The sequence below is a fragment of the Varroa destructor genome, unplaced genomic scaffold (assembly GCF_002443255.2).
Source record: "Varroa destructor unplaced genomic scaffold, Vdes_3.0 BEIS01000006.1, whole genome shotgun sequence".
NCBI lineage: Eukaryota > Metazoa > Arthropoda > Arachnida > Mesostigmata > Varroidae > Varroa > Varroa destructor.
In genome coordinates this window covers 356381-381734 of record NW_019211459.1, presented here as the reverse complement: position 1 = coordinate 381734, position 25354 = coordinate 356381, and the positions used below count along the sequence as shown (strand labels likewise).

Genomic DNA, 25354 nt, shown 5'->3' with positions numbered 1-25354 from the left:
ATGCACACACATTAGACAGCCAGATTCGCCTATTCACTGCTACCACATTGGCCTGTGACGGTCGTTTATGCAACGATCAACCACCTGCAGTGATCGATCGAAACTTTTTGCTCCTGGAAATCTCTGGGTTACTTTACACCTCCATTTTGAGATTTGTAATTGTTTTTGTCGATTGGCACCTTTAATGTTATCGAAATCAAGCTGCACCGATTGTCCAGCGAAGCGTTTCAATTTCGAGAAAATTAACACAGTGTGGCCATTGGCACTCAGTGCGCCTGGTTCGAATAAAGTCTACAATCGCACCTAATGGCATGTTCAGCAGCCGTCTCATTTTTATATCGTCTTCATTATGAGCATTGTTTCGCGGTGACATGCAGTTGCCTTTTAATTGTCGTGCAAGTCGACTACTTCTTTTGGTTCCTCTAGACTCTGACGGCCTGTGTCGTTTTGCTGTTTTCACCGCTGGCATTGGTACCGCTGCTGCCGCCAGCTGAAAAGACGCCAACTGCCCTCTGGCCACGAAATGTCCACCGAGCACGATCGATCGACCGACCGACCGACCGACCGACCGACCGACCGACCGACCGACCATCTACCGTTGATCCCACAGCCCTGCAACAAATCGCCGGCGTACGCTGCATTAATGTTTCGAACTTTGCTTGCTACGAGACAAGCAGGTTACTTTTCTCCGCATAATGGCTCGTTGCTTGTACCTTCTGCACGTTTGCTGCGTTTGTTTCTTCTAGACGCACAGAAGCAACGCGATCTAACAAAGGAGACGCGAATGGAAATGATCGCCTCAGCAAGCGCGGCCTTTGGCAACCTGTTACTAACTGGCCAACCAGCAGCCGAGGCATGAAGCAATAACGGCCGTTTCCATCCCGCCTCCCACCCCCAGCCCATCTGCACGCTCTCAGAAGTCAGAGGAAACGCATCACGGAGAGAGACAGATCATGCTCGCAACATTGCGAGCGTACTGCTACTGTTCCTACAGCCGATCTTGTCGACGATCGTGTTGAGTGAAAAAGACGAGGAGAATCGTGAACTGGACGGTCCTTTCGCAATTTCTGGTCATGATGATGGTGGCGTGAGGCATAATTCGCTTGTTATACTGAGGACGCTGTCATGGTTATTACGCTTCTTCCTCGTGCAGATTTTTGCGACGCTGCATGTACACAGGGTACTCAGGAAGAGACGCGTACATATGGTAGATTGAGTGCGGTTCAATAGGGAACTCCCTATTGGCTCTTTGAATGTATTTCTAGTTGAAGGCGTACGTTAAAACACGTACATAGCGAATAAAGGTCGTAAAAAAGACGCATTAGTTAGATATTTATTACGCCCGGTAACAACGTTCTTCTGTCCATCAAGGGGCTGGTTTTGCGCCAGATGCGGTAACAATTTTCCCTACATCACTTATGGTTTTTTCGACTCGGGAAAGATGCGTAAATTCAGTCATACAGCCAGCAGTCTTCTAGCCGTTGCTATGTCGTTGCAATAGAACGAAGCAGAGTCAAAATGAACGACCGACTTCATTCATAAGGGTCCTTTAGCCTGTATTTAGTAACCCGAAAGGTTCTGTCAACTGATGTATGGTTTTTAGCTGTAAGATAGTTCATTAATGTCGTGGCATTGCAAGGGCGTAATGGCGTCAGATCATAATGGGACTGCATATGGCCTTCGGTGTTCGGTACAGGCCAAATTGCTTTTGACGATTTGCTGGTGGCGTATAACGAAACGTTCTCCACTGCCCATACGAACGCAAACGTTTTGTAAACATTCAAATCAAAGCTATAAATGCTGGCTCCCTTTAATAACCAACCTGAAGACGTACACGCTCTTTTCCGGTGTTGTTTATCAGTACACAATATCACTTACTGCTGTACTATAGCGCTAGATAGAGTGATTCGGCAATTATTTAGCAGTAAATACCTTTACACTCGAACCCGTCGCCTTCATATCCGGGAAAACAGGAGCAGTAGAAGCTTCCCATTGTGTTGGTACAATGAGCGAAAACGTCACAAGGCCTAAAATTGTATATAAAACAACAGGTAAATATCATAACACAGTAATACTTGCGTATATATATATATATATATATATGTGTGTGATTTTTAAAGGTGCTCCAAATATGCGGATTATCATACAGTAACAAAATGTTCAAAATCATATTACTATATATACCACCTATTAAAATGCTATATGTAACTACTAATATCAAGGAATAAAACGTTTCTCATTTACGAATCTGTGAACGCATTCAAACGACACGATATCTAGAAGAAGCTGTTTTAAATAAATCGATGCGTCTGAGAGGTGAGCTCTGCAAGTCGGGCGCTCTGGGCGTCAGCCGTACTATATACACTTCAGTAGATAAAGGACGCAACGGCTTTTCACAACACGTGAAGCTTAATCGGTTTGCATTTTCGTCCTATAATCTATAAAAAAAAAAAAAATAATAATAGAACGAATACAAATGGCCTCGCCATGAATAGTGCGTATATCAGATAGCAGAATCACGTTATTACTATTTTCCGCGTTTAGGGATACCAGCTGTAGAACGCATATGCTTCCTATATTTATCTCCATGAAGATTACACTGAATGATAATATTTACCACCACCTCAACCTTCATTCTTGTTCTATTAATCGTTTGCTGTTCCCATCGTTAAATCCAATGTACAGTTAGCCAACTAGTGTCCTAGTAGTCACCCTGCTTCTGCTAAGGCTGAGATACTTCTCTATAGATTTTAAAGAGACCCATACACAGGAATTAGTTAGAGATCGAGCTCGATTTAAAAAAGTGTTTTCACCGTCTCATACATAGAATTTTGCGCGTTTCGATATCCGCACAGTCCGAAACAAATGCACTAATATCATTCTGAATGTACAACTTATGTCGCTGAAAGTTTCCTATAGAAGTTACCGAGGAAAGCTTGACTGTGGTCACTCTCCGTCCAACTAAGATAAAATTAAGATTTCTGTCTTGGAGTAGCTGCGGTCCGCCACACTGTGCTGATCCAATAAATCTTATAATGTTGGTCTAGTTTCACGTTCCCCTTAAGGCGTTGTCGAATATTGCTTAGACCTCTCGCCTTGTCGGATCTACGTCGCGAATTGTTGCGTCAATATCCATACTATCAGCTACCCTCTATATTGAAACGTTTTCCTGAACTACTTCAAAAAAGCTCCTTTGCTACGAATATTTCAGATCCCAATTATCGTATATCTCTCCGACGGTGTTCTTCGATCAACTTTTACGCTCGATTTCTCCTTTCCTTTTAGATTAAACACTTATTTATGTAAGCGTTCTGTTTTCTCTTACTAGCTACCACAGTATATATATATATATATATATATATGAATCTGGACCGAAAACAGTTAGAGGGTCACGAAAACTGAAAGGACCCCGTTGATAACGTTGTTCAGAAATGTAAATGTCGTTCTCGATGATCTATTAGTTAATATTCGAAAAGCGTAGATATGAATATGGCCTATGATCAGGCTTCCTATTCGAATTTACTCCTACCTGTATTTACATTCGTTCTCATCAGGCATCTCGCATCCTTTGCCACCGTATCCGTCGTTGCAGTAGCAGAGTCCATCGAGACAAGCGCCGTTCCGGCAACGCGCCATCTTCGGGTGGCAGTGATCTATAATAATCGACAGCGATGCTTAGCAACAATGACAAACTGGGGCAAATAAATGTTCTTACCAAAATACAGAATCATTGGCGTTCATCTAACGGCTGGCAATAGCTGAACCTCTACAAGTCCCTAGACGACAAGCTATAGGCGATGAACGAGATATTGGATAGGTGTGAATTTACGACTGAACACCAAACACCGTTTCACCCTACCTAAATGACAGTAGTTAAATGAAATCAATTACGAGTACCTACTATTTCGAAGCTGATACTGAAGCAGTATGTTCAGACAGAACGTAGTTTTAGTTCGTGGACGTGGCAGGTTCCCTCACCCCATCGCCAAATAAACAACCGAAAATCAAATTGGGAAAATTTTCCATTGGCAAGACCAAAATATAGCTTTCACTTGCTGTTTCTAAAGATGTGGCAGTGTTTAACATCGCGAACGAACGAAAACGCTACATGGTAGCTTATCTTCAAACCATAGATGATTCGAAGTAAGCTTTTCGTTCTGTAAAGTTTCACGCATATCTACATCCTGAAGCGTAGATAATGCTGATTAATTGTAGATACATTTATCTGGATAGTTTGCCGAAAGCACATTTGAACGGCTGTAGAAACTGGAGAGTTTTAATTAGATGATCGAAACCTCTGGGCGTTTTTGGGGATGATGTTCTTTTGCTCATTGTGTAGAGCGTATCTATGATACTAGAGAACAGCCAGAGTGTTGCTTATGCCCTCTGTTGTGCGTAGTTCACTGTAGCAGTATAAAAAAACCAGTCAATTTTCCAAGCTGTTCACTGTCGTCGCAGTACCTTATCGTTTTCAGTTATTCTTACTATCGCTTAATGGCGATACTTCGAAACGGTCGATAGGACTCGCTTTGGCAAATGTCTAGGCTCACCCAAACTAGGCTAGGAACCAAACTCACCGATTGGTCTTCGACGTTGCGCATGTTACACTATAGGTAACGAAACGATAACCCGTAAAAGTAATGGGTTAGAACTTCTGAAATGGGCACGTTTCAGTCAAACCAGTACAAGAGCAAATCGCCCATAAACACCCACCGCAGTCTTACGCCAATATTCATCGAACTCAACGAGCGCCCAATGTTCCATAAAGGTAAAGCGCCAGTATGAACTGAAAGATCGTGCTTTTCACAAGAAGATTTATGGGTACGCTTACTCCAGTTATACTTATTGTAGCAATTATTCCTATATATGCCTCACCTTAGACCCGTCTATTTATTTATTATTTCGTTTATTAATTTGCTTTGTAACTATATAAAAGGAGTATATATTTCTCAACGAACTATAATTAAAGACTCCTACTCCTTTGTGCTGATAGTTTTTGTATTCCGCTAAAAAATGTAATCGCTTTAGCATCATCATGTCATCTCTTACTTGTCTCTTCATCCCTTACATCTCTCATCTTCATAGGTGTCACTCATCAAAACAGAAACAAAAGGCATACGCTTTTCTAACACAAAATAACGATAACTCGACGAAAAGTTATAATTCGTTCACTCTTGCAGGCGTAGGCAAAAGCCATCGTTATAAATCGATCTTTGCAATACCGATATCGAAAGAAAGGAAATCTGGTCCCTTTTTTGTGCTTCATCTGAGAGAAGTGGCAGAGTGCGTTCGAGCTAAACAAAGGCGACAAACGCTGCCAAAATGTCCTTCGACCATACTCATTTTCCTATAATTTTTGGGTGAAGATATCGACACTATTTGATTTTTTCTACGACGGCCTCTAATATCAATCTACCTAGGAATATCTGGTTTGAATTGAATGAGGTCGGGGAAGACATTGCATCTTTGCCCTAACAGATCGCAATCAACTGGGTCGTTGGGGCTAGCGATGCTATCGCTGCTACTACAGAATGGGCAATAAAACCGTACTCGTTTCGGGTAACAAGGGTGACAACTTTAAAGAGACGTTCGTCGATTCATCAACTTGGCTGGACTCGCTCAATATATGTCATCAACCAGTGTCAGAAACTTTGATTTGGATATGGTTCATTCCAAGTGTTTGAGAGATGTATCAAAGTGCTTGTTTTGTTTGTCCAATTAACTCGCGAAATGTACAAACACCCATTAGTTACTGAAGAATAAGCAAAAGAAGCACATCCCTATTGGCATATATATATATATCATATTATGCAATGCAGTCTATGTACATATTCATCACGCACTGCAAGTGTGCCACCGCTTTTGCGGTCAATAGAAACCCTTTGTTTCAGTTCTGGTTCACGTTATATAAAAAATTTCTCATTTTCTATTGCTTACATTATCCTTGTCAATGTTCACTCCGTCGCACGTCTGATTCCGCCTCGCCCCGCCCCGCCCTCCCCATACTGTATGGGGCATTTGAGTATAGTATCATTAGATGTGCGACTAGCTATCTCCCGATGTTGACGTTACATTGGTATAATTACATTTTGATGAAAGTGTTCTAGTTTTAGAACGCAGACTTATCTTCTATTTCAGTATCGATTTCACACGTTTTATAGAAGTGTCCATTCCTGATGAACGAAATAGTTCTTTCAGCTGCGGGATTTCTGACGTTGGCTACGGGGTCAGAAGCCGTGACGAACAAGAGCCGTTAGCTTTTATCAAACCTCTAACTTTGTCTTAATATACGTTCATTACACTGATTGAGTGAATGCGAGTCATATGCGATGAGTAGTAATTTAGGAAGCGTAGCAAAAGGATACCAAATATAGTGTTTGTGCAAAATGAAAACTTAAAATGTGCATGTACTGGATACGGGGAAGCGAAGGGAAGCGCCGACTAGCGGCAACTGCCGCGTTCATCATTGTAAGTTTTTCTAAGCAATGCCTGTTTCATTGAAGCGTAGTTATAGGGGCAGAGGGGCTGCCTTTATTTCGCACTCGACCCACCCGAAGCGCAAAGGAAAGAATTTTCAGGTGTTATTCGTTAGACAAGTGGACGTTGAGTAGCGTGAGCTTACAGAAGCAATGCTTCGGAAAAATTTAACGTGACCGCTGCGTTTAATCGTATGCAGATGATGGTGGCACGAACGACCCCAACGTTCCGTGATATAACGAATAAACCAAGCTCCTTGTTCGGTATCACCCAGCGGTTTGAACGATTTAGCCAGCAGGGGTTCGTTAACTTCGAATCTTCTCTGTCTCTCCTTGTTACTCTCGACATATATATATATCTGTTGTTACAATTATACTAACGAAGGCAATAACACCGCAGTATCAGGCGCGCCTTGCTTTTCCTCTCCCCAGCGTCGCGCGGCTGTATCCATCAGTACTGCCATGACCAGCAATAGCTGATCGACTAACAACGAGGAAAATGTCTCCCAATAGTGATTGTCACACAGCGGGACGTGCACTCGAATGCGTAGCTATAAACACTCGGAACAGACGTAGGGTTCACGTAAATTTTTCGCGTATCCAGGCTCAAATCTCGCCTTTTAAGGCCAAAGATCTCACTCTAAATTTTGAAGGTTAAATATTCATAAATAATCGTGGACAGTGATAAGGCATAATTAATGATGAATATAATGGCTTGATATATATACGCATATGTATGTGTGTGTGTGTGTGTATATATACATCTATTGGTACAAACAACACACGATAAAATATAGCGACCAGCTAGGATAGGCATTTGTCTTCTAGTCGGTATATCGCCGTGTCGTTGCCAAAGGTTATCAAGGGAAATCAAATCAAATTTAATTTTATTATCGATTTGACGAGAAAATGTGGGGTTGTAAAGGGAACATACGATTACTATACGTTTGAGCTAGGAACGTTGAAGCTTCGCTGAAATATGCGTCCGATATTGGTAGAAGCCGAATGCATTTTGCGGCCAGTGTATGTACGTACATTGCGTACGTGGCATAAAAAAGCCGCAGGCATTACTTACTGTCATCTTCGTGCGTGGGACTAAACTAACCTAGTTCGCGTAAAAATAAACTTTCAATGGGGTAACAACTGAACAAGGGAGACTACGTCGTTCTACTCGAAAATAGTATTAAATTCAGTGATAAAATAACGTTGTTTTGCTAAGACCTAAACGTTTGCTTTTGGTTGGCATTGCGTATTTTTTTTTCTATCTGTTTCCGTCTATTTAATTAATTATTCTCAATCTATTTCTCTTATTGCTCAAGTTGGCTGGGCACTTTTTCAACAGCAGTAGCGGCTGGAAATAGAGCAAATCCTACCTATGTCTGGATGGTTGACCACCGCACACAAAGGCCCTAATGTCCCATACTTGTTGAATTATAATGTACAGGTACCTAATCCTTATGATGGCGCTACTTCAGTCGACTAGCTAGCCGCGTTAACGGATAAGTAATGGTTTATAGCATTGGTCGGCTCAAATGTATATAGCGAATTCGTGTACCCGAAACGACCCGAGCTCCGCTGATATCTTCGAAATGGCATCGAAACTGTCAGCGCCTACAAGGGACGGTGTACTCGTTAAAAAAAATTAGAGGTGTCAAACCACGCTTTTTCAGGCTGATTTATGTTTGTATCGGAAGGTAAAATCTTGCCACTGTCACTGGACATAGTCTATATATGGCAGCGCTGTATATCATACTTAACCGAGGACATCCCCGGCGAGCAGACGGAGCCTCCGATGATTTGAAACACGAAGCACGTATTGCATTCCAACCTTAAGCAGTGATGCTTATGAAAATCATTAACAATATATAATTAGAGAAGGCCAAGGCTCCTTGACGTGTTGGTGCATCTGGGCAAAAGCAATCGTTGTCAGTCATGCGCGCAGTCACTCAAAAACTGCCGTTGTCCTTCGGCCAAATAAAACCACCTTCTCACTTTTATTATTATCATCTCCTCATATCGTGCACTTATCTGTCAACAAGTACGCCACTATCGTATCGAATTTAAAATGTCTACTTTACTCAAACGTGTTTCCAACCAGTCTATTGCGTTCCTTTTTTCCGTATTCATCCCCTCTATTCATTGCTTTTTTTCGCTATCACAGTTGATGAAAGTCAGATCCTTTTCTCTCTTCCGTTCTCTCGTAAGTCGGAAGTTTCGTGTCTCGGAAAAAAATAGGCTGGCCGGGAACCATTCCTCTAGCGTCATCATCTTAGACGGCGACCGCCCGCAGAAGGTTCAATGACCACTACAAAAACAGCAACAGCTGCAGCGACAATAGGACCAATGGTTCTGACCGCCAGGACAGCGGAACGTCAGAAAAAAGTCTACTGCAGAATGGCGATGAGAACAAGTGCTGAACAACAACGTCATTGGAACGCGACTCTGGCGTTCGCCTGTGCGCGGAAATGGCGTCCGCTAAATCAGGCGGCGCTGCTGTTGCGAAGCGCTTCTCCCAGCGGCCACCATTACCGCCGATACCAACAGCAGCGTTCGGATCAGCAACGTCCCTTTTTCTCAATCTATTTCTCTTGTTGCTGAAGTTGGTTGGGCACTTTTTTAGCAGCAGCAGCTGCTGCTTCTGCAGCCGCGGCGGCGGCAGCGGTTTTGAAGCAAAAGGAGTAGTTTGACAATGAGAAAAGAGGCGGAGATGAGGAAGAAGAGTAATGAAAAGAAGAAAGATAACGGCAGCGGCCGATTTAAAAGCCGCTCTACTGCTGCTTCGGTAGCTTTTGCTTCTCCTACCGTAGCTACTTTGTCGTTTCTGCAGTGAAGAGTTTCTTCATTGCCGCTGAACTGGCCGCGCGAGAGCCCGTACCTCGTTTGCTCTGTTTGTCGCGGCACGATGCAGTAAACAGGGACGAACAGGCGACTCCAAATCGCTTGGAATTACCACCGTCACCTCCGTAAGCGCCGCTACTTCTGCCGCCGCCGCCGCCGCTGTCGCTGCTGCTGCAAGTCAACATTAAGCGGCGGCTGACTATGGCGACGACGCCGCTGGTGGATTCCGAGGCTGGCTTATCATCCCGCTGTGATCTTTTGCTGGCGTCGCCGGCTGTAGTTATTGTTGTTGTCGGGGCTGTCTTCGACGTCGGTTTCGGAAAAGGGTCCGAATTAGCTCCCCACTCCCCCTACCCCGGCAAGCGGCACAGGGTGGACACAGAAGGAAGGAGGCAAAGGGAACGACGTGCATCGAACGACATGGCAGCTGTTGACTGCAAATCGATAAAGTCGAGAAGCGACTTTAAGTAACCTTTTTGTTCAGATATGTAGCTGCATACACGTATTCCGTTATTGCGATTTGTTTTCTTTTGTGTACGTGTTGTGTGGTGAAATGTGGTTATCCGTGTGAAATTCTGGCAGAATTCCGCCGGCGTCACCAACCTGCCATGGCGGAAGGCAGGCATGTGGGCATTACGAACCTCGGTGTAATCGACGCAAAAAAAACTAACGATGTCCGGATCTGGTATACTTTGTGGACACACGACATTGCTGGGTGGGATGTATAATGCGAGGTGATGAATCACCGGCGCGTAACGTTTGCCGCTAAAAGTTCACAGTCTACTGGACTTTCGAACCACTTACAATCTGCATGAATACCTGCAGGCTTTGGGATTGGCCAAGCCTGCGAGATGCTGCTTCCCTGTATGCGGCCTGACATTTTCTAAAATAGAAAACGCGTCTTGAGCTGCCTTTCTCTCCCATTTTCTCATCGGATATGGTTAAAGGGATGTTAAGCAGTTATAGTGCTCCGTGATGAAATAGGGTCGTCATTATACTCAACGCCGTTATTAGCTAACGTATTTTTTTACTATTTTTGTTTATCTTCCTTTTTGGTGGCGCTTTTTACAAGTCTTGTTTTTGTTATGCACGTATCTGCTTGCTTTGTCGTGGTCGGTTTCTCGCCATCCAGGCCTCTATCTGACTGTGTACGAGCGGTTTAGTGTGTCAGTGCGCAAGTGCGAAGAAGACATAGCTCAACTTCAGCAGAAGCCGCTTGTTCTGCTTTAACGGACCGTAATGACAATGAGTAAGGCAGCCGCGGTTAACCGTAACGGCTTCTCGACAACTTATGCTTCGCAACGCCAACAACAACGTTAACAACAATAATAACAACACTACCTGTTATTACTGTGGTTGGGGTCACACGACCAGTTGTCTTTCTATGCGTTGGATGATGACTGTAATAGAATGCCCAGATGTTGGGAACGGAATGGGCCGTAGCATGTGCAACAATTACGAATAGATAATCCGACGCACGGTCACTCAGCCATAGGGTTTCTCCAGGCTGAAGCACACAACAAACTCATAGATATAATAGAAGAGAAGTCGAATATGTCTGCCTCACACAGTTGCTGACGAGCGGCCTTACTATCATTGAAACAAAGATGCTAAGAATAACGTTTCTAATAAAATAACTGGTTGTATAAGCAAACGTGATGTATTTAAGTTTCACGTAACGGTACGTTTCTGTAATTTTTTCGAAACGGCTGGAGAGTAAATTTTCATGCAAGTAAAATTTCAAAGCTGGCTCCCTTTTAGCTTCATATGGTTGTGCTGGCTCCGAACGCGTATCTGGCGATGATCGAGAGCTCAGGGTTGAGTCGATGCAATTTCACGGTTATTTTACAGTATGAGTTATCAGCTACCTGCTAATTGGTGCCTGCGTGTACCTTCTTTAGGCATTTTTAGGACGTCCTACTGAGTCGCCCTAGGCATGTTAAGTTGTCATCAAGTTGTCTTCACCTCAAATAATCCAAGATACCGAAAATACCCGGTATTTGCAAGGGCTGATGAGAGAACGGCACCTTCTCGACAATGTACCTGATCGACACTGTGAAATCTCGGATTCGAAAAGTGCCTGATAGTGCCCCAGGCCATTTCAGGTATATGGCAGGACTGGATGGCAGGAGTTACGTCAATCCAGGTGCAGTGTCAACAGAACTAATAGCAAAAGCAAGCCAGCTCTGCAGGTGTTTCATCAAATTCGAAAACAACAATAGTAATAGGCAATACTGAGCCTACATTTGCCCAATTGTCTAGCAATGCTCGAAAACGCATTCCCAGTCGCAATCATCGTGCCTGAAAGAATCGCGGCTACCTAGTATGAAGGTTAGTGCGAATCTACGCGAAACAATGTTTACGTCTGTAGTAGAGTAATATATGCCGCCTGCCACCCAGCAAGCAAATGGCGTGTTAGAGTGCGTTCAGTGTCAACGCCAGACTAATCAACAAAATGGTTTATACAATGCTTGGATACGTGTGCGCTGGAGAATGAATTAATGAGTCTCGTAACTTTTCTATTGTCATCGAATGGTAGAGCTGACAGGGCAAATGTCAATTTTACTAGTAAAATAGGAGTATGTGGCTTTGATAAGGGGGCAACCTGTGGAGTGAAAAACGTTTTCGAGAGACTCTCGGACGGCCCAAGTCTTCTTTCGCTAAGAGTTGGCGACATCATTGTGCACCCCGCTGATTTTACAATGAGAGAAATTTTTCCTAAGGAAACGTCAATGGCTATTCATGCGGCGCCAAAGATAGAAATTGACAGTGTCCCGTGTTAAGTAGAGAAGTACATTAACATCATTAATGGGCTCGTTATGATATTTGTATAGGCTGGTTACTATTAATACATAGAACCTGAGAAGAACAGATATATCAGCATGGTGGAGAGATTTTCGAGGATGTTAGTTACCTCACGACTTGGGTTAGAAGTACAAGCCCTTCGTTCTTTTTTTTTTTGGCTAGGACTGCAAAGTGGCCATTCTCCATATCACAGGATCTAGTTTTCGAAATTGAACGATATAGAAAAGAAGCTTGTTTACAGCACTGACAGAAGGACACCGCTGATTTTAGATGTGAGAATCGTAACAATCGAAAATATTTGCCCAAGGGCCATCGATAAAAACAGCACGATGCTGCTTAACAGAAAACTCAACCAACTCAGCTGAGCTTCCACAGCAGAAAGTTCTAGCAGTCGGGTCAGCTTCAAATAAACGAAGCACTACGTCGTTAAAAAAGTGCCGATGGGAAAGGCAACACGGATGGACCTTTTGCGACCGTGCCCCCCTCGCCTCAACGGTCGAAGATGTCGTGAAGCAGGTTCTGGCAGCTTTAACTATTGCAGGGTCGGCGACGCCTTGAATGACCGCAGCCGCTCATACTGTACCGCGATATCTGTCAAAAAAATTTGTAATGCGTAAAGTACTGCCAGGTTTTAATAAGAACGCCGCTGCTCCAGCTAGGGTCTGCAACGAGCATTTCAAGCGTGTTGTCGTTGGACTGCAATGTTTAATAAATATTAGCATGCTGGTACAATTTGAGTCCAGTGGAGAGATACTACTCTCTAAAAGAAAAGGCGATCCAGCCGCGCCGACACCATAGCGCGTAATAGTGGAAAACAGTTTCTGCTATAAATCGCTATCCGCCTTGCTAACCAAGAGACTGAAAAGCTACTAAGAAAGTGTACACGCCATCCGCACGAAGCAACGTGGATTGCAGAGAGAGCTCTTCACAAATTCTATAGATAGATAGATAAATAGAATTCTGATGACCGACGTGAAGAAGGCACTGGTTATGCTACACAACCCGCTATACGCAGTGCTCGTCTCGGCAATTTCCATTCGGCGCCTAGGGACAAGATTATACTCACGTTAGTCGAAGTGCAGGCGCTCAATTTTATCGCTACGATTCTACAGGAGAGCAAAACCATTGACGACGGAGTGACCGAACTTTCGCCATTTACATTGATCTGACTTACGAGGACGACCTATGTCTGCTCTTCTCTTCCATCTTACGGGGGGCCTTTCCGATCAAATAAAGGGCCGAGAAAATCAGACGAAATCAGCCTGTAAGCAATCGCCTTAGTGATGCAAGGGCCGAACAATTTCCAAATGCTCTAACCTGACTTCATACGACAATCACAGATTTGGCACTGACCGTGAACCTGACCAAATGGAAGTGATGAAGTTTACAAGGGGAAGCAAAACAGCGGCTACCGACATCTCGTAACCTTGACTCGCCAGGTCGGTTCTTACCTATGTAATCTAAAACTCCTGCTTTCCGCCGACGGTAGAGGTTTCACTGCGTCTGTTACTAAGAGTCAAAGTCAATTAAATTCCGTCAAAACCTTTTTCTGAGAAGAGCACTGAGACAGTACACAGTGATTTGAAGCCGCCTCGAGTATCTCCTAGCCGACTCGCCATTGTAGCCTAAAATCCTATATTGTCGCTTTGCGCTGCCAGCAATGGAAGCTCTTAATACGGAACTGGTGGCGAAAATTCCCGAAGATTAATCTTTGCTGCGGTGCGACGAGGAAGTGGCTAAACAGGCATGTCTTCATTCGCTTCGTCGTGCATGGCTTCCGTCCTAGACTCTGCAGGAAACGAGGTTTCTGCAAGCCTGACGATACATGTAGGTGTTCGGGATGCGGGGAAAATTCTGATGAAGATGTCATGCCGCTCGCCAACCACTAATGTAACTTTTAGGACATCTGGCAAATATTTCAAATACATTTTATGAACCCAAGTAATTTTGTATAACCCATATGGCGTATAATATTTCATGTACTTCTATGTACCGCCTTGGAAACTGGGACGCCGTGTTGTCGACTTGCATTTACGAAGTTTTTTGACTATCGGCAAATGCGCGATAGATAAAATTTTATTTGAATTTTATGGTCACTTTGTAGATCAAGCGCACCTATTGTAGGTACGAATCATATATCGGTATAGTGGGTGAAAAAAATGAAAAGTAACGACAAAAATTGTTGGCTTACTTAACCTCGGCATTGCTTTTCCAATCGTTCATCTTGGAAAACAACAAATAAGTATGGAATCGGAAAGGATGAGAAAAGGGGGGGCACAAATATACGAGGTTCTTACGAAAAAGCAAGGTTTAAACAGTTATTTTTATAGAACTTCTATGTAGATCGCAAACCGGTTCGCATTTAGGGTTATTCTCGGTTTTTATTTCGCACGGATACTCTTACATCTACTTAGCCGTTAGCAACTGCCGTCCTTCGACAATCGAAAAGTTCGTGTAGGGTTCAGGAGGCACTGTGCAAAGCACACACATAAAACTTATAGGGAAAGCCAGGTGCCTAAATAGGCATAAGGCAGCATTTATCTCGGTACTTAATCTGCTTTAGGTAATTCTAGGTTCGGTCATGTGAAGTTTCGTTTTTTAGGTAACAATCGAATCAAATTCGAAGTAACGTTGATTCGCCGTAGGCCGCGATTAACTGCCTTATGAGGTGGATAGTGTAATAGACCACGACATCGTCTACATTGAGCCAATTCACCTGACCAAATCGTTTACTTCAGCTCAATTAATTTAGGGAACAAGCCGACCCAAATAGGGATCGTTTATCAAAGCTGCTCAAAATGAGCCCATCATTAGGCCCATCCATATTTAAATCGTTGATCGTTCAAAATAAAAAATCATAACCCATAATTCATTTTCACTTATTAACGTGGATGGGTTTACTCTGGGTGGGAAAATCTAAATCGTATTTTTTATTAGGAGGACACAATTTTCCCAAAAAGTATAATTTGTGGCTGAATTCACTGCAGTACATAGCAGTAAGAAATGAAAAGTTAAAATTTTAGTGAGAGATGCCAACAGCTTTGACTACTTGTGCGTTCATTGATTCTACTATCTTTTACCTAACGATGATATCTGATAAAGCAAGGTCGAATGTATTTTTGTTACCATTGTGCACGCGATTCCTGCTGGGAATAGAACGTAAATTATCTAGGGAAGGACTCTTATGTATGCGCCGAAAGTCGGGATAGCGGCTTTAACCGCTACGCTCTTCACTGCTTTCACCGGCTAGGGCTAGTCTAATAAAAAGCGTTATTTCTGTGACGATCAGTTCAAGCACTGCCATTAACGTCACCTCGTAAAGGTAATATATAATATAGATATACTAGATACCGCAGTACGCAGAAAACATTTTTTAATCCAAATCGTCCCCATTCTGTACACATAAATATTTTTCGTTACTTAACTATAATGATTTTACGGAGAGTTAAAACACTCTGAACTGAAAAAACCACTCAAAAGGTATGTCTGATGTTGACAGAAATGGGCTCTTTCCAGATTGGCTCCAGATGTCCATAAACCGCGGCACGGAGCCTTTTGAAGATACGAAACAAGCGCATTATTCTCTGTGAAACAACTGCTACTACATTATAGGCGGACGATGACGACAAGAAGATCCGAATGCCTGTTGGCGCCTGCTTCCTTCAACTGGGGCCATCCGCCGGACCGCCGACTAGCTTATCTATGGTACAGTCAATCATAGCCTAGCTCTTCTTGTCAATCCGCCTGTTCCAGATGACGATCGAGCTAATTATAGTAAGGCGTGGGCCGTAGACAACAACTGGTGAATAGAATTGAGACGCGACTTGGTAACAGGTTAGCGAGTCGGCTGCAACGGCTGAAGAGCGAAACGACGAAAACGACAAGCTGCCGTTTCGTAGTCTATTTCCACCGGTAGCCCTCGGAACCGCTATGAAATATTGTTATACCAATAGAGACACACAGAATCATAATAACGTACTATTACGACAAGCATTTCTGCGACGCACTGATGCAATAAAAGTTGCACAACAGATACTCGCCGACTGACGGCCTGCAGTATGGTCCAATCTGGCCGAAAGCGTTTGCAGCGGTACAAACAATCATAGCGGTGCTTTGGCGTTATCTTCGTAGTAGACATGAGATTCGTTTGAAGTAGTCGCAGTGGCAGTGGCACCACCAGATGTAAACTTGTTATGTTAGACCTTATACGAAGTCACAGCCCGTTGCTAGAGTGACTCCAGATGATTTGCCGGTGCGAATCTGCTGGAAGCCTGCCGACGTCCAGGTACCTGTTAACGAATACGTTGGCCTGCTTGACCCTGTGCTCGCAGCCAGTTATTTGATTAGGAGAGTCGAACACAAAGTAAAAGGCAGAATATGAAATGGATAGCAAATGAGCTAATGAAGTCGTCGCTGAGTAAGTTAAAGATACCTGAACACTTCGATGATAAAAAGAAGAAGAAGATGATAACAATAGCAAAGTGTTATAAATGAAATTATAATAGATAGTAGAATAAGAAACCAGCAAAAAATTAACGAAGTCTTGCTTGCTTTTCGGCCGCTCATTAACTAAGAAACAGCAAAAAGTACTATCAACACTAAAATCGCTACTACCAGCGCCACATCACTATACACTGGCGCCATCAAGTGACACCAATTACAATAACAACAACAGCAGCAGCAGCTGTAAAGCTACGGTGTCCCCATTTGCAGATTTTTGTCCGTAGCATCAGCAGTAACAACATCAACTCGCTCGTCATGGTCATGATCTGCTAACGGCTGCAGCGGCGTCTAATAATTTGACGACGATTCAATAGTTCGCCATTGGCAGAGAGATCCTCTCCGGCAAACCTCGTTGCATCGACACTTGGCCGTGCACGACGCTCCTATAGTCGCTCATGATCGCTCTGTTCAGCCTCGTCCTGATGCTGCCGTTGTCGACATCGTCGCTAATGATGCTTCTTTTATCGTGGCAGTTTGAATTTTCAAGAAAAGTAACTACGAAGTTGTGTCAGCTTTCGCATCGTGTGAGCCCGAGATAGAGAATACAGACTATTGCAGAGGTTGCCTGCGCAGGTAACTGAGGCTAATGCACTAATATATTATATAATATAAATATATAATAAAGGTTATATAAGTTGCCAACCAAGCTTGCGTCAGCGGCTCTCTGAGCCATTTCACCGAAAAAGCGTCCAGCTTTATTTAATTACACGTAACTGTCACTTCTGCTGCGTCGCAACTTAACAGCTGACCTCTTGCATAACTACGGTTCTGCAGCTTACTTTAGGCTACGGATTGTAACCATGTAAATTTTAAGACTCATAAGGCATATGAAAGGTTTCAGTTATTCTTCCGGAGTGTAACGCCATAAGATTGTGCGTCGTATCGAATAGCGTCATCAACGGTCTCGAGGATCAGGGTCTGTTCAATCTAGAGCCTACTAACCCTCTCGGGTTTTATGGGATCAATTTACTCTTCAAGCGACCTCACGTATTTTCTTAATTCTGTCGATTCTGAGCTATTTAAAAAGATAATCAGGGGCGCTACGACACGGGTATGTTGACAGCTTCGTGAAGATCCGCAAGACGATCATCTAAGCGCGCACTCACGCACGCAGGTACAAGAACATATGACTAAATAAAGTGATTAATTTGGACGGTCGAATCTTGTAACTATTCGTAAAGGAAAGTTAGTTTAGTCTAAGGCCGCTATCCATGATTTGGCCATAGCCCAGCCGTTAAGCTTCCTGTATTCCAGTGGATTGTTAGAAATCACTCTTATGCATGCTCAGATCAAGCATTTCGATATTACTAAGATAGAATAAGCGCTAATTATTAGAACATCATTAGAAGATGTACACATGTTCCGTGCCAGAACCGTGTGGAACGTATTGCAACGTGTTGTTTGTCCAATAAACGACTCTCGATGGTTAGCGTAGACACTTTGTCTCGTGCTAGCAAACTGCCTCTGCTTAACAGCTTCAATTCCTTACGTAGAATGGCCAAAACAACAAAGTCGGTCCAGCGAACAGAACACAATGCCATTCAGAGCAAACGCTGTTTCTACGTAAGAAAGTATATCAATTAGCACAGTTGACGTCAAACAATAGTGGGTATACAATTTTATCTTCAGATTATCGCGTTCGATCTAGAGTAAACGAAGATCGAAGGACATGCCACTACTGAATAGGGGTGCATTTCGCTGCCTCGATAGACAATAGATGTATTGCGGTTGTTACTGACGCTTGCCCTCCTGTTGTAACGAACACTTCGCCTTTCCTTTGTTGTCAAATGTCAAGAAATAGCTTTTATTGGCTGTGTACACGCACGCAATCTGTTTATCCAACTGGCTAAAAGCATCAACCGTGTTCCATCCACTCTTTCAGACGTCTTCGTTGTTGAAAGACTTCGCCACTATCACCTCAGGCATTAAGTGTCAGGTTTCTAGCGGGTATTTTCTGTGATCAATTATTAGGGTAAATCGTCTCGATAATAAAACACATTATACTTTTCGAAAGCGCAGGCTCACCCTGGCCTTAGTCTATATTATAGAATAATTATGAAATGTTCCGTATCGTAAAGTTTTTCCATTATCGATCTGTAAACCGAACGAGTAGAAAATGCAATTTTTCACACAGGAATTACTCATAGACACACTGCTTAGTTACAACAGTCGCTGGTGCTCAGCTATACGTACCATGTTCCATCTAATAACAATACTTAGATAACTTCTTAGTCAATTAGTATACGACAATAATGTGCACCAGTGTCTCTTTGGAATATATCACTGCGGTTGGTCATAACGCTCGGCTAAGTAAGTTAGAGTCAGAGTCAGAGTCAGAGGGTCAGAGAGATTAACATTAAGATTATAAGTCAGATACAAATGAGATAAAATATTCTTGATGTATTACCTGTGTTTGAGCAAGTATGCTTACAGCTAAACTAGAAGACGGAACGGCGATGTTGTCACTATCTATTTTGGGTTCAAATATATCACAACAACAAACGATTTCACAGACACTTCCAAAAATTCATCGAAATTTCTCATCTCAACAGTCCTATTAGTATCCCTTGGCCTTTCTCTCTTCTTGAATACCGGAAATATATAAGGGGGCTTCAATGTTGACGTTACAATGGAGCTTAGGCGTTTTTCAGCAGAGGCTGTATAAATGAAGCAAGCGTTGTACCCGAATCATTGGACTACCGTGGCGATCCCTGGCTAGCCGATATTACAGCCGGAGCTTGGTAAGTGAAAATAACTCTGAACGCTGTACGTTAAATACTCCGATCAACGATAAACTTGCGACTCCCTAAGATGTGCAGATCCCGAAAAGATGATGCAACGACTTTTGATGTTGAGTTTGATTTGAGCGTTCATAGATTGCGCCTTTGATCTCTCTGATCAAAGATGAAGATCACGATGAGAACGGGGTTTAGGGTTGACTTCTCTTAGCAGCAGACCCCCCAACCCAGTGTCGGAATATCTGAAGTGGTACGTTATCCGGATGGTTTTGAGGCATCCTTAACGGCCATGGACACTCAAAAGAACAGAAGTTCATTACCACCAGGCAAATTTTGATCACAAAAAAATCCGCTATTTTGATTTGCTATTTGTAGTTGTGTGAATAAAAGATCTGTGCGTCGTGTTCTGTTATTTGTTCGGAACATAATAGGTTAAGTCGGTACGTTGTACTGATCGTTGCATTCGACGCACATCCTGGAGAAGCGGTACAAGGTAGGTTGTTTTCAATTTCGCTACGAGCATGCGACATCAGTAAGCACATGCTCACTTGCCTCTGTGAGTCGAGTAAGATCAGCCAGTGACCGGCGTCGTTAGGCCACAAGAATAGGCCATCATCAAATGCTGTATAGTGAAAGCACAAGGACGTATAGTCCCTACGACGGGCTGATGGTTGTTATCTTTGTAGTGCGATACCGAGAGCTAGCGTGCTATCGTGCTATGATAGAAACACTATCAGTTCCCAGGAGAGCAGACGGAACCTGATTGGGAACGCGCGTCTTTGGACTGGATTGGAAACTGCTGGTTCTAGTGGCATTTTGAGCTGGCAGATCTGCATTAGCCGTCGGTATCAGCGGAACCGGAATTTGGCACTGGGTGTGCGAAGCCTTTGCCATGGGAGCAATGATTAACTGCCGACAATGTCCCACCTCCATGCAGAACTACTGTGGCAAACGTAGGGCATCAAATAAAGGAACAAAAATCTTACAGAACGAAGCTGTGACAGCGGCAAATCTAAACCATGTTGTTGTGTGAAGCTAGTTCGGGATCCTATAGTGTTCCCTCGGTATAGCATACAGAGTATGCCTGTTCAACACACAACTCTTAATATCTAAGGTTTTCTAAAAGTAACCGTTGTTGTCGATGTGAATATTCCTTAGGTTTTTTTCTTCATTCATTGCTGAATGGACTGCCTACGAAACATACGCACTGTAGGTATGCGTCTGATAGTTAGTATTGTAGCTGAGTAATGAGTGACTATTACAGATCAAAAGTCTAATGAAAATGAAAACATTTTCATCACTCGTCGAATTCGACATTAGCTTCCGACGTTTTTTTCTTTACTTTTTACTATATTGTTTTTTAATGGCTGGGTACTTACTGCGGTCTTGGCATTTGAGCTTGATGGAGTTTTCGTCGGAGCCCTGGAAGCATTGTGATTCACCGTCACAAAGTTTACTCAAATCAAATAATTGTAGAACTTCGGTCGAGGCGTTCACCTGCGGAGGTGAAAAGGACACACCAATATTAGAAGGAAGCCTGACGCTGATTTTAAACTTAACCCGCATTCGAGATGGTGGATTTAGGTGTATTTTGTCGACAACATGACAGGTCGGTAAGGCAAGCGCAGCTAAAAAGACGGCTGTGAAAACACCACAACATTCTTATGATATGTTAATAAGAAACTTAATGAATCGTAATAGTAGTATTGCACGTTTATAGATAATTATATTCAGTACAAATTATACATCGTGCAACTAAAGTAGTAAATAGTTAAAAAAAATATATATCAATCAATTATACGTTATATATGTATAATCGATTCCCAATGATCTTGCAAGCTGTTGTGGCGTACGCACCTTGCAAGAATTTACTTAGCGGGATTCTTTTGTCTGCTATTATAGTTGCTAGCATTACTCAAGGAAGCATAAGTGTCTACGATCTCAACAATCTGCCTACTAATTACTACTAGAACGAACGCATAAACGAACGAGGTACTTATTATTACACAAGGCCACACACAACCTAAGGCGCGTTGGGAAACAGACGAAATGGTCTGTAAATAAATAGAGCCCATTTTATATATACTACGAAAAAATAAAGCAAACACTTGATTGGCGATTTGGCTGAGAAGGAAGGATGATCCGAAGCTTGAGTGTAAGCCATTGTAGAACGTGAACAGACTCTGCCATGAGTGGAATGCTTATTTGTTAATTATACGTACTACTACTAATTATAGGAAAAATACTTATACGAAACTACATACCTGACATCCGAAATATCCGTCTTCTAAATTGAGAAAAAAAATTTCCTTTTTTCCAAATTGTCCCGTCGAGGGAAAACCCGCACTGTCCAGGCTGCCTGGCCGCACATATGCGTTGGACTTCTGAAAAATATGGAGGAACATAATTACGATTTGGGAAACTATTCAAGAATCCCTCTAGCTTGAATCTTCCTAGAAAGTCTCTGTTCCATACAGGTTAAGTTGCGATCATCGGAACAGTACCCCTAAGACAATAGGCTAAATGAAATGATAAAGAGAAGCCCTTCGAAGTTCCTAAAATGGGCTTTCTAATAGTAGCCAAAAAATTCGACTATGCTCAAAAAACATCACTCAATGATAGGCGGGCTCGATTTTTTACGAAAAAGCCGCAATCAGATCTGATTTCAAGGTCGGGGTTCCTGACGCAGGTTGCCCCATCTATTTTTCTTGAGTCAATGTCCACTAAATGATGCCAAATAGATTATATCGACCCATCAATAGTCATCACAATGGGAAGAGTTTGCGCACCCCTTTAAAAGCTCCTGCAGTATAGCACATCCAGCTGCATGAGCTATAGTACAGTGATGATGTGGTAACGTGGTAACCTCGAACCTGTTGACAGCGCCGCGATTCAATTTGATGGATTTTGTCGAGAACGTGTACACGTCTTACCTGCTTGCAGCAGCGACAGGTTATGCGTTTTTTCCGGTAACAAAGAACGACGATTCATATGAACAGCTATTGGTGACTCTATTCGACAGTACGTTTCCTGTTAGCTTTACGAAGTGTGAACATAATTAAAGTGGTTAGCGAAAATGCGCCAACGTAACAGGTGCAGGCTTGCCGTCACCGGTAGTAGCAGTTACGTAATCACAGTTGGAAAAGACAGATGCATTGCCGGCTGTTTTGCCAATTATCTCGGGGTTATATTTTAATTTATAAGTTATATTTTTGTATATGTACGTTGAATTAGAAAGATGGGTGGGGTATTCCATTTTGTACGCAATGACGAACGGCTGAAGGTCATGGTCAATGGCCGTGATCTATATCCGAGTAAGTGAGTAGGTTTGCCGGTGGGCAAAGATGACTAAAATCGAATTACTTAAGAATAAAAATGATGACAGGTGTTGTTTGTTGTGTTATCGTCGTTACAATGACATAGACGATATGAGTATATACAATAGTTTGCGTTAATCGATTGTATCATGTGGGTTCCGTATTATGATAGACGCAGCACGCTGACTTGGAACCTTAGCTTCACGGCTGCATCTGGGCGATGACTGTAACGGCAGAGCCGGCAGCGGGCGTGGAGACGGCTGCACGAGCAGCAGCGCCGGCAGCTGCTGCGAACGTGAGGGACTGCCCAGTTAAATGGACGATCGAGGCTTAATGCCAAAAATATGAATTATTACCATTATGCATAGTTCAATATCAATGGTGCAGAGTGAACGATAGGGACAATAGCCAACGAAGCAAAAAAGCAGCTGAAATTATACCGTCAAAAACACATTCATTCCCTGATACCATCGTTCAAATATTTCTCCAATTGAATCAAAACATTTTGAAGAGCATCAGAGGGCTTCTTCAAGAATCCTATTGCTAAACAAGATGACAGCAAACGATCAGCGTAAGCATAAATCATTATCACAAAAATGATGTCACCAGTATGCCATATTGAAGTAACGAGTCGACTGAAGGGAAAGTGCCAGCTTATGTTGTATCTATACTATATTACTAATAACGCAGTCAATGCGCTTGAGGGCACGCACTTGTCCGGTATAAGACTTTATTTTTTTAAACCTATTCTTGCGTTGAAACAATTTTTTTGAAAACCATTTTTAGGTTAGCAATTTTCTCTGTTTTACGGCTGAACGCGACGATGCTTAATTTGACCGGTACGCCGACGTCAACAACAACCAAATCGGCTGATTTAAATTTAGTAGTTGAATAGCATGTAGCTGTTGTATATATTTTCACACACTTTACAAGCTTCCTGGACACGTGAAAATGTTAGCTTATCATTGATCTAGGAAGGCTATTCGTTAGTAAATAAAAAAAAAAAAATAGACAATCGCATCCTAGATTAAACGTTGCACCATGCGGGCATTTGACTTGGTACCTACGCAGCGTCATTTCACATAATACTGACCAGCATAAGATTGCAGATTGGTGGTGAGACATGTAAGTTATAGCCAGGACCGTTGACCGTAGGTGCAAGATAAAGGTTGCACTGGAAAGGCTCGAAGCCTTAACCGCAACAGTGTCCGAGCGGACATTGCTATTCAATGAGCGCTCTCTATCGGGGCGCACTTGGTCTTGTCGAAGGCTCATTTTTCAGATACAAAGCGCTTCTCGCATTTAAATATGACCAAATGCATGACAGAATGACGTTCGACTACGGTAAGCGTATTGATTTGCTTCCTATCATCCTGGCGGCCCCATCGAACTTTTGTCATCTATTTCATGCCATAGAATGATGCCAATCGTATTGCCCCGAGGTTGAATCATCTCCAATATAGATTTCTACTTATATTGGAATACCTTTAAAGACACAAATTGTCGATCTGACATTGAAAAAAGTCAGATCTAGAATTTTACAATGGCGACTGACCGTTTCCTCTGGAAAGTGGAATATATTGGACTACTCTGATGACTAACGTGACTCGGGTGATTTCGCCCCGTAGTGAGGTCTTTTCGCCGTTCACAAGCAGACGTAAGGTGGTGGGAACGGGTCCCTTTGTGTTAATTTAACATTATTACATTATGTTTGTTTACTGGTCAGCAGTCCTGACAGTATATCGATCCTGGAGTCATCTAAAACGATTCGATCTTAATTGCTCAAGTAGGTTTCCAGCAACCCTGAGGTAGCTATTAAGGTAACAGACATCAAATGAGACCCCCCGCTTCCGATAAACCATAATTGCGCTATGAAGTCATGAGCTAAGATATCCTTTCAGCTGCCATTTACCTTGCTATCGATGGCTGAGTCTTTTTACTTCAGCGATTTGCACGCTTGGGCCAGAGTCATATATGCATATACAATTCACAAGTAACTGCTAGGCTAAAAAAACTATCCGTGTTACATTGTTGCCGATATTATAAGCGTCACACTGGATTTTCGTGATGTTAAAAGATGGCCCTATGCGAGTGCATGACGACGTGCTCCAAGGTACCGCTGCGATCATCGCCCAGCATCAGCAGGAACCATATTTCGCCTTTCGACCTCTAACTTTGCGAGGGTACATTACTGCTGAGTAAAGAGAAGAAGCAATTCAATACTGCTAACACTGTTTACTACTGAAATAAGTGCATAAGCGAGCCACTTCTGCACATATTCGTACGAAGCTTATTACCCCAAAGCTCTGATTCCGACAACTCAGTGTTGCCATGCTGTGATAAGTTGAGATCAGTGAGTGGCTTTGCGCATTTTGTGCAATCGCAGGTAAACTATGGAGCAGTGTGTGGCGCTAGACTTGCAGAACAGGCAGAGATAATGAACATAGGGGCGATATTAAAGAACCTTATGCATCGTCACTGCACGCAGTCATTATTACAATTACATTTTTCGTGCTCTTCAGTCTGTGTGCAGCGAACTCCGCTTTTGTCAACGTCACTAATGTCGCTATCACCGCTATTAGTGTCTAATTGATATCTTGCTTGTTCTTTAGCAGATTCTGCTTCGATCCCGTGCGGTTAATTACGGATCGGACAATCAATAGCAGACGGCAACAAC

The 25354-nt window shown here is 42.9% G+C and overlaps 1 protein-coding gene across 3 annotated transcripts in view; it reads right to left on the bottom strand.

The window, feature by feature from the left end:
- Positions 1-25354, bottom strand: part of LOC111253451 (uncharacterized) — a 129366-nt gene that overhangs the window by 65625 nt on the left and 38387 nt on the right. For 2 of the 3 annotated variants that reach the window (XM_022812824.2, XM_022812825.2), the window contains exons 3-6: positions 21625-21744; positions 20740-20857; positions 3530-3653; positions 1933-2027 (exon numbers count right to left, since the gene is read on the bottom strand). In XM_022812824.2, the coding sequence (XP_022668559.1) occupies positions 1933-2027; positions 3530-3653; positions 20740-20857; positions 21625-21744 (457 nt within the window). The remainder of the gene's footprint in view (positions 1-1932; positions 2028-3529; positions 3654-20739; positions 20858-21624; positions 21745-25354) is intronic. The other variant, XM_022812826.2, reaches the window with a different exon arrangement.